Raw genomic sequence first — 14,915 nt, 5'->3', positions numbered from 1 at the left:
GTTGGTTCAATTTAAAAAAGAAAAAAATCCTTTTTAGTGCAAATGTTAAAATGTACATTCAATATTTCTTCAAAATGCGTGTATCCCAAGTGACAATTTTCCAATTATTAATGCAATCTAGATATAATCAGTTATTTATTCCCTTTATGACTGAATAAGCCGTGAATATTTAGAGGGCAATTTTATTCTTCTTAAAAAGTATGAGGACCAGAAATGCGCCATTTTTCGAATCCTACCAGAAGCTCTTTTTTAAAGCTTTTTTTAATGACAGACATTGATCAGAACTTTGACACACTTCACTGCTGTTATCCTGTTTAATCAATAGTCTTTCTTAAAATACAGACTGATCGATTTTACGTCATGTAAAGATTATCTGCTGCCATCTAGTGTCGTGAATAGGTATCGCAGGGCTGCTTCTTGGAAAAAAAGGTTAATTCTGAGTTTTTATATGTATTTAAAAATACTACAGACCACTACGCATTTCATTTTGGTTCCCAACCAGAGATTGTATAAAGCCGTGGGCAAATTCAGTTGACCATCTGATTCTTGTTTACACCGGAAGTTGGTTTATTCTTGTTCCTTGGCAACCTGAGAGTCCTTAGCAACCACTGTGGAACACGCAAGCTAAGTAATGTCGAAGAAAACGGGTCTAAAAAAATTACTTCGGCAGAAAGTGTGTAAAGGTAAGTTAATTTAAAAAGTAAATCCGATTTAATATAAAATAAAAACAAAAGTTGTGTTCTGAAGAATCTGAGGCTGAAAAGCGTAGACCTTCTAGTGTCCAGCTAAAAGAAATTACCTCAGTGAGTATTCTGCACAGCTTCAGTGTACCGTCACTCACCCATACTCTTACCAATCCAAAGGTGAGCCTAACAAGTTGTCTTTTAATCACGCTTGCTCTGTAAGGTTGTTAATATAGTTTGTGATATTTTTATTAGAACAATGATGATCATGAAGCTGTGTCTGGCAAATCCCACCTCCCTCACCAGCGGCTCTCATCAGAAGCTGATCAATCATTGTTATCTCGTGAGTGAAAGAAAAAAAATGTTGTTTTTTAACATCTCAACCACTTAATGCTGCCAATTCTCTGATATGATTTCGTGTTAATGTTAGATCCCATCTTAGCTGTGTTGGAGATGACAGTCTTTCCTGTGTTGCTACCTGGACTGGAAGCTTTGCTAAAGGAAGCACAGAAACATGGCTGTTTTAAGGTAATACTGTATGATTTAAAAAGTTTACCCAAAATTTGCTTATTAATGTTCTTTTTCTTCAAATAGCAATTTGAACAGTAAGTTAAATCTCCCCTTTATCTGTGTTTCAGAGGAAATTCACGTTGTTCCTCCCTTGTGATTTCCTTACGGAGTGGCTCTACAAGTAAAAAGCGTCCCACACAGATTTATCACACAACAACACACATATTGTTACTCAAAATGTCAAGTTGTTGGTTTGTGTAAAAATTCAGTGCATCATGTTTTTCTCCTCGCCTTAGTCATAATCCTTGCAGGCAGGGACAGGTCCCAGTGAAACTTCATGACATTCCCTTTGTGAAGGACTGGCTCGGCACACAGTAGGTTTTTCTAGATGCATACATATTTAGTTATTTTCACAATTTTTCATAATTTCTTGTAGTTTAAAATGTGTAATTAATAGGAACTTAAGGGAAAATGTAAAAGATCATTCTTTAAAATTATACTATTTATGCTTTAATGTCCTCTGTCCCTAATAGTTTATATGTGGTCCTTATACATGTCCTTTGTGAAGTGTCCTTGTATAAAAAACTAATGACTCTATCTTTTTTCCCATCAGCCCCAGGCCTCCCATCCCTCTATTTTTGCAGCTCAATGAAGCTCAAGCTGCTCTTCTCATCCAGGCTTTTTGGCGAGGATATAAGGTACAAGCATTTTTTATTAAAGCATTTTCAGTAGTCAGAATACAAATGTATAATCTTACAGATTTACACAGATGTTCACTTTAGTTATGCGTCTAAATATACTATAGCAAACATCTTTTTTGTGTGAAAAATGCAAGAGTTTACAAGGGCACAAAATGTTTTCTTGGCTGTGTGGTCACCGCTCTCTTTTGTGTGTGCATCAGCCTTCATCATGTTCTTGTTGTATAATCCCATCTCCCTGAAAAGCCCCTCTTCCACAGTCTCTGCAGTTTCATTCAGCAGCTTGATTATGTCATCAGTGATGCCAACCTTTAATTCCTTCCTGTGTGGGCGCTGTGCTGCTCTGTTATAAATAGTCATACACAGACATGGCCAGAAGCAAACAGCAGCAATTCTGCAACACTTGCACTCAAATGAACACATTTGTCAGCGGGTGGAAGGAGACCAAGGGTCATGTTCTGTTTAGCATACTGGTTATAGTTGTTGCGGGGGAGTGTGTGTGTGTGTGTGTGTGTGTGTGGGGGGGGGGGGGTGTTCATCTCAGTTTCACAGTAAAAAAAAAGACATTGGGAGTAAAAAGAAGGGCAGCTGTTGTGTCATGTACAATAACATCACACTTGCACTGTCAGAATCAATATGTCTCTGAACGTGTGGATGAGTCTATAGATGCATGTGCATTCTGGGGTGTAGAGGCACTTTTGGACAGCAGGAGGCAGCACTTTTCTGCTCTCATGTGGCCACAGCAGTGAGCCAGCTGCCTTTTAGTTTTGACTGTTTACATGGAACTGAAAGAGGGTCCAGGAGGGCCACAGATAAAGCTGCAGACAGACACTCCCCAAGAGAGCAAGCAGAACAGAGACACATCCTGAAAGACATGTTTATCAGCAGACATAAAGCTAGAAGATCAGAAATCTGCCTTTGATGGTCTTTAGAGGGATTATAAAAAAATCAAACAAAACTGCAGTTTAGTGTTTTGTGAGATAAGTTTCTGTCAGAATTTGTCAGCTTTAGCAGATGGAAGCAAAGTAAAACAGTAGTGCTTAGTGAAGACTTGCCTTTGACAGACTCATGACCTAGTTAAGAAACACAAGCATTATTTTTGCATGTTTCCCCTCCTGTGATGAATGTATTGATATATTTTCTAATGACATCACAAGGTAACACATATGTCTAAATGAGTATGGAATAAATCTTACAAACATCTTCAGTGGTACTTAACAGGTTTGTAAAATAAAGTTAATTTTTTGTCTGTGAAATACATTTAGGTTCTTTACAATACCGCCTAACTCTACACCCCTGACGCAGATCCCCATGTTCTCCCCCTCTCTCACACTTTTAGCTGTTATATAATCCGACTGATGCAGCGCTGCTCCCTAACTGCAGTGTGTGTCTGTGTGTGCGAGTTCGTGAAAGTGTGTTGTGGTAAGAAAGACAGACAGACAGACAGAACAAAGCCCAGCAACTGGGAACGGAGAGTATTTTTGTAGAATGGAATTTTATCCCTCCATTATTAATCTCCTTCATCACAACACAGACAACTTGGGATGAGCAGCAGTGGAGATGGTCCACAAAGGCACTCACCCGCTCGCATCTGCTCCCTGAACAATGTTATCGTCTCTTGTTTCATAAACTTATAGCCACAAAGAGCTGCCCCGTCTAAACATATTGCATAACCGTCTTTGCCACTCTGTGCCTTAGCACAGCTATAATCCAGCTATCCATGCCTACCACTGTAACACACATTCACTAGATACGTACACATGCACATACATTATACTGATCATTGAGACTTATCAGGATTACTCAACTCTGCTCAGTTAGAGAGCAGAACTGAGTTGTAAATGTTAAAAGAGAAAGACAGCATCCATCAGGATGCATTTTTGTCTTATTTTGAGGTACAAGTGCATCCACACCAATAAAAAGACTATCATAAAAAAGTTCAATGCTTTCTGCTAGTTATAAATGTACTTGTGTTTTATGCAGCATCTTTTGAAGTGTATATATATATATATATATATACACACACACACACACATGGGAGGGCAAACCCCTGCATGGGATGTACCACCGGACCATAACTGAAGTGGCAGAAATCAGGAAGTCCTACCAATGGCTAGAAAGGGCTGGCCTACAGGACAGCACTGAAGCGCTCATCCTGGCAGCTCAGGAACAATCCCTGAGTACCAGAGCGATAGAGGCTCAGATCTACCACACCAGAGAAGACCCAAGGTGTAGGCTGTGCAAAGAGGCACCTGAAACAATCCAGAACATAACAGCAGTGTGTAAGATGCTGGCAGGGAAAGCATACATGGAGCACCGCAATCAAGTGGCTGGAATAATATACAGGAACATGTTTGTAGAATATGGACTGGAAACCCCAAGGTCAAAATGGGAAACACCTCCGAAGGTGGTTGAGAATGAGAGGGCAAAGATCCTGTGGGACTTCCAGATCCAGACTGATAGGATGGTAATGGCGAACCAACCAGACATTGTAGTGGTGGATAAAGAACAGATGAAAGCCGTTGTGGTGGATGTGGCAGTGCCAAGCGATGGGAACATCAGGAAGAAGGAACATGAGAAACTGGAGAAATACCAGGGACTCAGAGAAGAACTGGAGAAAGCATGGAAAGTGAAGGTGACATTAGTGCCTGTGGTAATTGGAGCACTCGGGGCAGTAACCACCAAGCTGGAGGAGTGGCTACAACAGAGACCTGGAAATACCTCAGACCTCTCAGTCCAGAAAAGTGCAGTGCTAGGAACAGCTGAGATACTGTGCAGGACCCTCAAGCTCCCAGGCCTCTGGTAGAGGAGCTTGGAGGAAAAACCACCCGCGGAGGATGAGAGGGGCGTTTTTTTTTTGTTTTTTTTTATATATACACATTATGTTGTAATTTTAATGAATGAATTAGAAGAATGTAAAAAACATTCAGTTTTGGAAATGTTGGAAATCCTGCGAAATGTACCTGTTCAAAAAAAAAGGTAACTACACATTTTAATCAGTAAATATCTTGAACAGGAGGGTTGTTTTCTTTCAGAAAGGAATTTCTGCCCCACTGCTTTGGGGTGCTATTGGATGCCTTCCCCTCGTGGGGTCTATTGGATTAACAGGCTGTTTTTGTCAAAAATGGGGCAGTGTCAGAGCTGAGGGCTAATACACTTTAAATGACCCAACAGAGCTGGTTGACAGTCACACACACACTGGCTGCAGAGTAGGAGAGCATCATCAGTCGTGGAAGTAGATCTGTTTTTCCAGCTGAGTGATCTGAGGTCAGTCATACATACATGAATGGTTTGAACTAAGCTATAGAGGCAAGTCAAATGACCGGGTACACAGGCTGACACTCGAGCAAAAAAAAAATGGCAGGCACTCAGGACATTCACTCGGTGCTGCCTCTACTGTGTGACTGAGTGTGAGATTGTGTTTACCTGTGAGTGTTTATAAAAAGAACAACGAGGTCGGAGTGCAGCAACTTCTGACCCAGAATCCACAGAGTTGTGGGTCATATCGCAGGTCACTGGGCTGATTTGAGCCTTGATTGGAAGAGCTGGTGAACAAAAAAAGACAATGTATGGGTGGGTGGATTACATGTGACGGGAAGACTGAATGGGGTTGTGTCTCTATGTGTCTTGTCAGCATTGGGGATGTTACTGCAGCCAAACAAATACATGTTGTGCTGCTGAAGAATGTAAGCCTCTGAGAGGAGCTTAGTCACTCAAGCAAGAAGATGTTGTGGCGCTCAAGGTTACAGGCAAAAATAGAATATATAATAACCAAAAGAGTCCATGAAAACATCCATCCTTCCATCCATTTTCTGAACCCACTTAATGTCTTTGGGGTCACAGGGTTGCAGGAGTCTATCCTAGCCACTGATGGGCAAAGGCAGGGTGCACCCTCGATGGTTTAATGAGTTAATTGATTTGTATTTTTAATGAAAGTATTGTAAATGAATCAAATACATAATCTCCAATCAATTAACATGGTTGCCACCTCTTAGGCATTGTTTTTTTCTGTTTTTGTTTTTTTGTTCATGGTAACTTCATAGACTGGGAGGAGAAGTGCTCTTTATCTCGGTCTGTTATATGTTTTCAGAACAATGAAATCCAAACTCCATCACTTCTGAAAGCTGTTTAAGGATGCTAGGGCTAGAACTGTAGAAGTATTTGAGACTGAGGAGGGTTGAAAGATGTCGAGAAGCTTCATGAATGTGAAGATTGGTGTTACTGTTTTCAAAAAATAAATGAGTGCATGAATTACTGTCAGTCTCATTTGGTCCAGAATTCCTTGTAGCCTTAAATACTTTTATGCAAGACTGAAACCCTGCAGGGATTGCAAAGTAACCTGGCCAAGAAAACACTTGAATCTTGTCAGTGAGCATCTAAATGAGTCAGGGGAGAACTGGTTGACAGTGTTGTGGTTACATGAGACCAAAATAAAAAAAACTGTGACATCAACATATTGGAGAAGAGAAGGCTGGTTAAAACACCAAGTACGTCATTCCCACCATCATTTACGAAGGTTGGGACAGGATTTATGTTGTTTCTTTGCTAAGCGGACAGGACAACTGCACCTCATCTACAAAACCAAGAAGAAGACATGTTGCTGTCAAATCTTGGACGGAACCATCTTCCTATTCATGCATTCTGTCGTAGCAACTTGGGTTGAGTGGCCTTTCCATTCTCCAGATCTTAGTCCCCCAAAAACCTGTGCAAAGTGCTGAGGTTCAAGTCGACAAAACTTGGTTTCCAAATTTTAATAACCCAAAGAAGATCTACAAAAGACAATGGGACACAACATATTCTGAGATCGTGACACATTTGGTGGCCAGCTACCAGAAACATAAAATCTCTGACAATGGTTTTGCCACCAACTACTAAATTATGTTTTGTTTAGATTAGATTCAAAACATTCACTAAGAAGCAAAACTCTATTTAATTTGGGGTGCAATCATACTGGCAGGTTTGATTAGCACCAGGGTTTGTTTGTTGGTCCAGATAGTACCTTATTAGGCACCCATGACAATGTTAAATTTAAAGTATAGTAGGAGACATTTGTTTTTCTTCTGTTTGCCATTTTTCCTGATTAGGCTATATGGCTTCCAAGACAGCAGATATTTGGAACTGCACGATGATGGCTGGCAGTTTAGGTCTGCAAAAGTTCTTGGTTCATCTCTGAGAGCTCCAAAGGTGACTGAAACCAAACCAGACGAAGGTGTTAGTCTATTCGAACCAAGTCATGGGGTCTGTGACTCAAAGGCTTCTTGCAGATGTGTACGTGCTGTGCTTATAATACGGTTTGATGCATAAAGCCTTCCGCAGTCTCTTCATTTTTTATGCATTCTGTGTACAGCTTGAGTAAGGAGCCTCTGACATGTGTGGTGACATTACAAAACACTGGGTGGAAAAACAGGATCAAATTTGACATCATGATTCAAGATCAACTGTTTTACTAGAAACACACATAGAGTCCATCAACTCTCTTTCTCCCAGGCTCCAAACAGAGCATTAACAGTCTCAGCCTTTGTTCTTTTCTGTCATCCAATCTGTCAACACCTCGCAAAACCTTTCATTTTAAAAGTCAGCTTTTCTCAGTCTGATTTGGTTTACGCACGACACTTTGTGAAGCTGTTGTTACGCAGTCATCCAGTATTCCTGTCATACAGAAGCAGCTGACAGCAGCAGAAGTCGAGTACTAGACGCAAGGTTCGTGGAAGGAAATACTGAAAAAATCTACACTGGTTAGGAGCAGCACATAGTTGCAAGCAGAACACACATGCTAACAAACACAAAAAGAGCCCCTCCAAACCCATCTTCCCCTGACCCTCACCCCTCATTTCCATCACTATGCTCTTCTACCATCAGCACAGCGGCGGCTGCTGCAGCACCATGACATCCAGTGAATTAGCTGTTGGGGCTCACTGGTCTTGCCCATTCCTCAATCCACGGCTTACATAATAGACCCAGTTTCATACTCACTAATAGCAACTCCATTGTTGCCACACAACCAGAGATTTGAGAGAATGTTGGGGTTGAAGAGGGGAGTTGAGGAGTAGTACAGAGTGGGGAAATGTTAGAGAAAATGCAGTTTTTGGGAAAGGAAAATGAAACATTAATGTTTTGGAAAGTCCCAGAGGGGACCACCGTTTGAGGGAGCTAGGAGATGAAAGAACGGAGGTGGAAAAGCTAAAGGCAGCAATAGAAAAAAAGAAAGAAGAAAGAAAAAGTGGCCAGTTGGTTGAAGTAAATTATTAGGAATTGTATATTAAGATCTCAAAAAAAGTGCAAAATTTTAGTTTTTTCTTTTGTCTCTATGTGTCCTATACTTTTATTTATATACATTAAACTGAGACAAATATACACTTGTTTTTTAGCCATGATACTCTGAATTAAGATCTAAGGGGTTGTACTAAATGATCTGCATTTACAAAATATTAAAATGTACAAAAAATCCAACTAAATCATTAATTATCTTAGGATGACTTGAATAAACAGTTTTAAATTAACACTGACAGTTTTTTCTTTTTATGATTAAAGAGTACGATTTTTAAAAAATCACATAAAAAGCCACATGTAGATAGAAAAAGTCCTTTATTCTTCTGTTTTACAGCAATACGTTTACAACTTGTGTTTTAAAAATAATAGATGATGAAGCAAGATTAAATATGAGCGAATAACAAAGTATTTGCATGCTTTACATAAGCTTCACGAGGCATTACAGTAAATAAAAGTAGAAAGATTATGACCTCCTTTGGCTCTGTTTTCCTGTTGTTCAAACTCATTAACATGCATGCAGCCTTTCAATGTTAAAGCTACTAAGCTTGATTTGAGTTATTCCAAATTTGTTTTGACTTGTATTTGTAGCCAGTAAAGGCTTAGCTGCACTCACTGAGACCATAGTATTAAGTAATTGCAGTTTTTCCAATATTTGTGTACATTTTTATTCCATTCCATTGCTTCTATGGTAGTTCAGTCATCCATGATGTCTCTATTTGTGCCTTTTTACACGTGCACTGTTGTTCCAGGTCAGGGCCCGTCCAGATGTGCAGGAGTTGCGTCGATGGCAGAGGGGGCTAAAGGAGAGGCGCGACATTGCCAAAACTGTTAAACAGTTTTGGGCGCAACAAGAGAGGCGGGGTGAGCACAAACACTCTATAATTCAGCCCTGCTGACATTAAAATACCATCAACTCTGATTTTTCTGACCGAAAACAGCTGCTTGTGAGTTATATTTTATGCGCACATAAGAGAAGTGTCATTCTAAAGCATGCTTATGTAATACTGTGTCACACAATCTGCAGCATGGGGTTACACGGCTAAACCACTGCAGAAACACCACGTTCAGCTCAGTGTTGCTTTGATGTGAAAGCGTTGAGGATTCTGGCAGGAGCGGCACACTGAGAAAGTACTGCAAATGAAAGAGTGGAAGAATGTCTGCAGGGCTCAGGGTCTCTTTGTGTGATGGAGATGGTGGAGGGTGGGGGCTGGGATGGGAAGAAAGAGAAGATACGCAGAGCGAAGAGGCGCAGGAGAAATTTCAGACGGCGTGTGCGTCCGTGTGTTTTGTGTGCACACATGAAGGACAGAGTGCAGCAGCTGAGAATGCATGCCCGGGATCCAGTACCGACTAGCATTAGCACTCAAGGGTGGTGACTAAACTTTGTCCTTGAAAATACAAGCACTCAGTGGTTCAAGCAATTTGGAACCCTTAAGTCTTCAAGTAAATATTAGTGTAAGACTCATGTGTTCTCTGTTATTAAATAGTAAATCAAGTAGAAACATAGGTTACAATTACAAATGTACATTCCATTATGTGATGGATTTAATGATTTTATCATACAGGCAGAGTTTTTCCAAAACTGCTCCAAATATTTGAGAGAATATTGGACTTTTATAACTATGAATTGAAAATTTTGTTTCAAAATTTTCATATTTCAAAAGTAAAATTTTAGTTTAAATTTTAAATATTTGTATTGGGAGGGACATTTCCGAGCGAAGCCATGCACACTTAGAGCTTTTCTGAGCTAAGCCACTTTCTACACTGACTGTACATTGGTCACTTAATAGTTTGGGGTTAGCATTTTCCTAAATAGGTAGCTAAGCTTTCTAAAAGGAAAACAAAAGGTTAGTAATGTATAAATACACACATTTTCCTGCAGCTAGAAGCACATGTTAATAGTAAATAACAATTGTGAGGAAGTAAAAGTTTTGTAGTTTTGTAGCTTGAACCATCTTTACTGTATTTTCACACAAAAAAAGATGTATTGTAAACTCTCAGTGTGGAAAAGAACAGGTATAATGTAAGAAAAAAAGCACTTAACACATTTGTACAGTTGTTTGCAAGAGTCGAGAAAATGAGTGAGAATTTCCACCTCTGTCCTAAAAACAAATAATTTTAATATTTATTTCTGAATTTTGGCACTTCTCCCCAATGTCTGAGTATCAACCCAATGGGTCAATGTCAAACCACATTCACTCACAGCAATGCCACCAACAGAACTGGCTGCATTTCTAACACTATTGATTCCTTTCTAAGCCAAAGTAAATTACTTCAAAATGACAAATACCTGACCAGTGGCAGCCGTGCAATTTAGATCCTGGCCAGCAGTGACATCATTCTTCATTTGGGTTTATTAATAAGCCTCACAGTGTCATCAACATCAGTGCAAGAATTATGTGTCGTTACAATATTGTATTATGTTTTGAAGACCAAAAAGATGGATCACTGTCACAGCTCACTCTTTGGAGCAAGATAAATATTTATGTGACATAATTTGAGCATTTGACATTACTGTAAGCAAAGCTCCACACTAAAAACTGAGTGCAAAAACAAACTAAGATCAAAAATTATGAATGAAACCTTGACACCCAAAATTGGAGCAAAACAATAGTAAATTCCCATGATGCACCTAGACCAGTGCTTGCCTTGCATGGATTGAAATCCCAACAAAAATAAAACAAAAAGTCACATGTTTGCATTCACCATCACAGATCTCCTTCACAGGTACTTATTATTTAATGTTGACACCCCCCTGCCTTTTTTCTCCTAAGTAACATGCAAATGACTTTACTTTACTGTTCATCTTTGCATTTCCCTTCCATCAGCCTGTTATTTCCTGTCGACGCAGCTCTATTTGTTTATTTTTAGTATTTGTAATGCGCATCCACAGCACTGACCAAAAGCAAGGGACACAGGGACATAAGCTTCTGTGACACACTTAGATTTTTGCTCCAAAGAAAATATCTTAACTGGTAGCACTGGGCAAATTTTGCTGAACCTCACAACACAAATGAGCTAAAATATTACTGGATAAAAACTACTACAGTGTACAACACTTTCAGCAGCTGATCTGTGGAAATAGTGTAACGTACATACAGAATAAGGTTATTTGTTTCATTTGACATTTTTATTTAACCCTTGTGCTATCCTAGGCACTTTAACATTGGGAGTAGGGTCATCTAGACCCACTAGACAGTGCGCTGCACCTTTTTTCTTCAATGATTTGTGATCTTCACTGGTGTCCATGGATTACATGAAATCTTTCCACCTTTATCCACCTTTGTCATGGTAGGAAGAACACGTCAATGTAAGGGTGGGGTCATCTAAGATAGCACAAGGGATACAAAAGTGAATAAGTTTAGGCTATCAGGGTAAGTCTTGCAGGCCTTGATGGCCCACCTCCTAAACCTGACCAACCAAACACCTGCTAACATTTAGCCTTACATCTCCCTAATTCTACCCCAAATTATGTATTTTTTGTTTTAAACAGGTTTTTTTTTTACATGTTTTTGAAGTCGAAACGTAACAATTTCTGTATGTCACAGTAATTTGCATTGTCTTCCTGCTGTTAAACCATTTCATCATTGGGGAAAATGTCACCCCACAACCACCTAGTTTGACCTTCTTGATAGAGCAGTCATAGGAGTCATCAGTAAACACATCCTCTCAAACATCTGAACACGATTGTTTCTCTATTTGTGCGGCACGCCAACAACAAGTGAGACTGTCGTGAGCGCTGGCCGTTCTCACACTGACAAAATCCCACTCAACAAAGGCGCTCTCTGCAGCCGGGGAACATTCTTCCAGTGTGCGGCGCAGCCACACACTGTGCCACTGCAGACCCCACACAATAGCAGGGGGCCTAGGGAGGGGGGGGGGTCTGTGCGTATTTAAAAGTGTGTGGTTACAAAAGAGTCTGCCTACGCTGTCGTCCTGCATGGAAACCACTTTTGGGCTTTTTTTTAAACAAAAATTGAAATGAATGAAGCAGAGAGTGAAGCTCTGTACTCTTCTGTCTGTTGTGGTTTCGGGTGATATGGTCTAGTTTTGACAGATGAACAAACTGTGGTTGACACAGAGCCAGGAGTAGAGAGCCAGAGAGAAATTATTTAGAGAAGCCTCCTCCTAGGAACAGCTGCAGTCGTGTCATTTGACCCCAACGTGGTATTCTTCCAGTCAGAGTCATACATCTGAGTAAAAGTAACTATCGAGTGTGTTTACATCACACTAAACTGATAATAGGGGTAATCAGAAATGTATTAATCTGATTTGATGAGTTTAAATGCATTTTAGAAACGGGATATTCATAAATCTTTGGTTTGCATGTTTTCATTCATAGTCCTAGCTGCGTTTGTGGTGATTTAAAACTCAAACGTCTTCCTGCTTGTCTTATCTCCTTTCATCTTGTTGAAAATGTTCTACATTTTGTCTCAAACTCTGACTTTGTCTCATTCACTTTTCTAACACGCAAGAGCGAAGAGTACAAAATAAATCAGATATTAAGAATTTTACATCAGACATCTGCTTGTCTAAACAAGCTGCTGCCATGTCAGAAAGTCAGAAGCTGTTGGACGAGTGCAGCTGCCGCAGTTTATGAATCACAGCACTGCTGCCCTTTGCTGTAACCGGCCTGTTGGGGGCTTATAATCACCCATGACCTTTTGAAAAGAATGAATAATGAAAATAAAATCTGATTGGTTCTTTCTAAAAACCACTTAAAGCATCTATTGATGCACAGCTGCAATGATAAACTTAAATTATCCAAATGTTATTATTTTATTTTATTTTAGATATCATCCCTCAACGTTTTTAACAAAATAACAAAAAAGAGTCTTGAATTTAGTTCTTAGAAGAAAACAAAAAAAAAACTGTTAAAACTTTTTTTTTTCTTTACAGTTGGTCTGACTATGTCCGATTTCCCAGAATGCCCTCAGCCCAGCAATTCCGATGTGTCTATCCAGGTGGTTTCCCCCACCCCTCAGAGCAGTGAGGCCCACACCCCTACCTACCACATGACTTCAGAGGCCGGTGAGTGGCTGATGCCCAGCGTGTTTAACAGGGAGGAAATAGATCTGACTAATATCACCCAAGTACCTGAATCCATTGAAAAATGTCTCCCTCTGTCTCTATTAGCAAAGCCTGATCTGCATTAGTGGGGCTATTATCCAGATTCATTAGCCCTATTTACAAGGTTTTACTGTTGTTAAAAGGCTTTAAAGGTTATTGGCTTGATGACAACCTGACTAAAGTAATCAGTCGATGAGGCGCAGAAAAACTCTGTAACCAGCTGGCTATAGCCATGTAAGGATTTATGGTCTGAGATCTGTGTCTAATCTTTTTATTGCTCCCATTGCCTCGTTGATGGATCACTTCCCTTCACAAGTTCTACCCAGCAAATGAATACCATACAATTCAGCTCCCATAATGCTGTCAGGGGGGGAAACCTCCTGTAACAGACTTCATTTTATTTCCTCTGCTCTTCCTAACGCATGGAAAATCATATTTTACCGATCTGTCATTCCTTTTTTTCTTGGTAATACATATTACTGTACAGAGGCCACATTATCTCAACCACAGCAGAGAGGTGAGGCCACAGAAAGAGGCGACCTGATAGTAAGAGCAGTACTTTTAATTCTGTTAGAAAGGAATCTACCAAAGAGATAAAAAATCAGAACACATCTGAAGTTCTGCTGAATTCACAGGTGGAAGTTTAACAGCCAGCTAATACTCTCAAGATTGACAAAGTCCGAAGAAACCTTTTTTTGTAAAGTTCTTAATAGGGAAAATACATCCATCATGTTTCAGGTTTGTTTGTGACTTAAAATTTAAGAATGTGTATGCAATTTTGAAATGATCAAACTATGTCTTTATTTGATATATATTAAAGTTGAAAGCATAACAACTTCACAGGTCAATCCTCCTTTAACTGTCTGCTTTTCATGCCCACTAGAGATCAAGCATCCTTTCCAGGATCACAAAGCAGCTAGTGGAAGCTCATGAGAAGATGATATGCCAAAATAAAAAAGTCTGAATGCAGTTTTCTGTTTCCGCATGTCATTTCTGTCCTTCAAGCCAACCCATCCTCGTTGTAACCATCCTGTTCTGAATGCTTGTTAATTAAACTTATGGAGTAAAGAGCACCTCTGGCATTTTTCCATTTCCTCACACACCCAGCATTGAGAAACACCATCCATGTCTTTGATGTTGTCTTGAACCAAAGCATCCAGGGTGTCAGTGTGTGTCTTCTTTGTAAAAATGTGGATGCTTGGTGGGCAGCTGTTGTTGAGTAAGATGATAAAACAGTCCATTTCATCCTGGATATCTGATAGGAAAGCCAGCTCCGGAGAGTCTAGCAATTTTGGACTGAAACTGGATCAGGAAGCAGCAGAAGGGAGGCGGCACCAGGCTGTTACAGTGTGGAACAACTGCTGCTGGCTTCCAAACTGCAGATGGAAGTGTACATTACAACTATCTTCTAACAGAGAGAGACCCAGTTTAAAGAATTATGTTCCAATTTATTGTCACACAAAAAATGGTTTCATTTCAAGTCATGTGGCTGCATGTGAACAACTTTTGTATACAAAAAAATAAAACAAAAGAAAAACATTTATATGGCAGAAAAGAATTGTTTTTAAAAATCCAAAATAATGCTCACTTTTCCTCACTTGCAGCTCCCGTTTTCAACAGGTAGCATTTCACTTTGAGGGCAAGCATTAGTCAGAGCTTCTTTCTAATAAAAACCTGACTATTT

The 14,915-nt window shown here is 39.8% G+C and overlaps 1 protein-coding gene across 9 annotated transcripts; it reads left to right on the top strand.

Annotated features, from left to right (window-relative positions):
• Positions 1-547: 547 nt before the first annotated feature.
• Positions 548-14,648, top strand: iqck (IQ motif containing K). Of its 9 annotated transcripts, XR_013657766.1 has the most exons (12): positions 549-683; positions 748-863; positions 939-1,026; positions 1,114-1,211; positions 1,322-1,374; positions 1,490-1,567; positions 1,807-1,891; positions 8,911-9,022; positions 13,061-13,192; positions 13,719-13,777; positions 13,867-13,969; positions 14,115-14,304. XR_013657766.1 is itself a non-coding variant. In XM_020705315.3 (11 exons), exons 1-11 carry the CDS (start codon positions 632-634, stop codon positions 13,876-13,878), a joined length of 885 nt encoding a protein of 294 aa, XP_020560974.1. In that variant the 5' UTR covers positions 549-631; the 3' UTR covers positions 13,879-14,028. The 9 variants fall into 9 exon arrangements, 8 of the variants coding, with proteins under 8 accessions (XP_078807736.1, XP_020560974.1, XP_078807737.1 ...); XM_020705315.3 differs by lacking the exon at positions 14,115-14,304 and having other exon boundaries at positions 13,867-14,028; XM_078951611.1 differs by lacking the exons at positions 13,719-13,777; positions 13,867-13,969; positions 14,115-14,304 and adding an exon at positions 14,494-14,648.
• Positions 14,649-14,915: the final 267 nt, after the last annotated feature.

This window comes from Oryzias latipes, chromosome 8, assembly GCF_053564925.1.
Source record: "Oryzias latipes strain Hd-rR chromosome 8, Olatipes_Hd-rR_3.1".
Classification (NCBI taxonomy): domain Eukaryota; kingdom Metazoa; phylum Chordata; class Actinopteri; order Beloniformes; family Adrianichthyidae; genus Oryzias; species Oryzias latipes.
The sequence above is the reverse complement of the archived record's forward strand: the minus strand, read 5'-3'. Positions and strand labels throughout refer to the sequence as shown.

Excerpts from the sequence above, each read along its gene's own strand:
- iqck (XM_011478196.4), top strand. The coding sequence starts at position 632 with ATGTCGAAGAAAACGGGTCTAAAAAAATTACTTCGGCAGAAAGTGTGT. Across the intron at positions 1,212-1,321 it reads AGAAACATGGCTGTTTTAAG|AGGAAATTCACGTTGTTCCT; the intron begins GTAATACTGTAT and ends TCTGTGTTTCAG. Across the intron at positions 1,892-8,910 it reads CTTTTTGGCGAGGATATAAG|GTCAGGGCCCGTCCAGATGT; the intron begins GTACAAGCATTT and ends CTGTTGTTCCAG.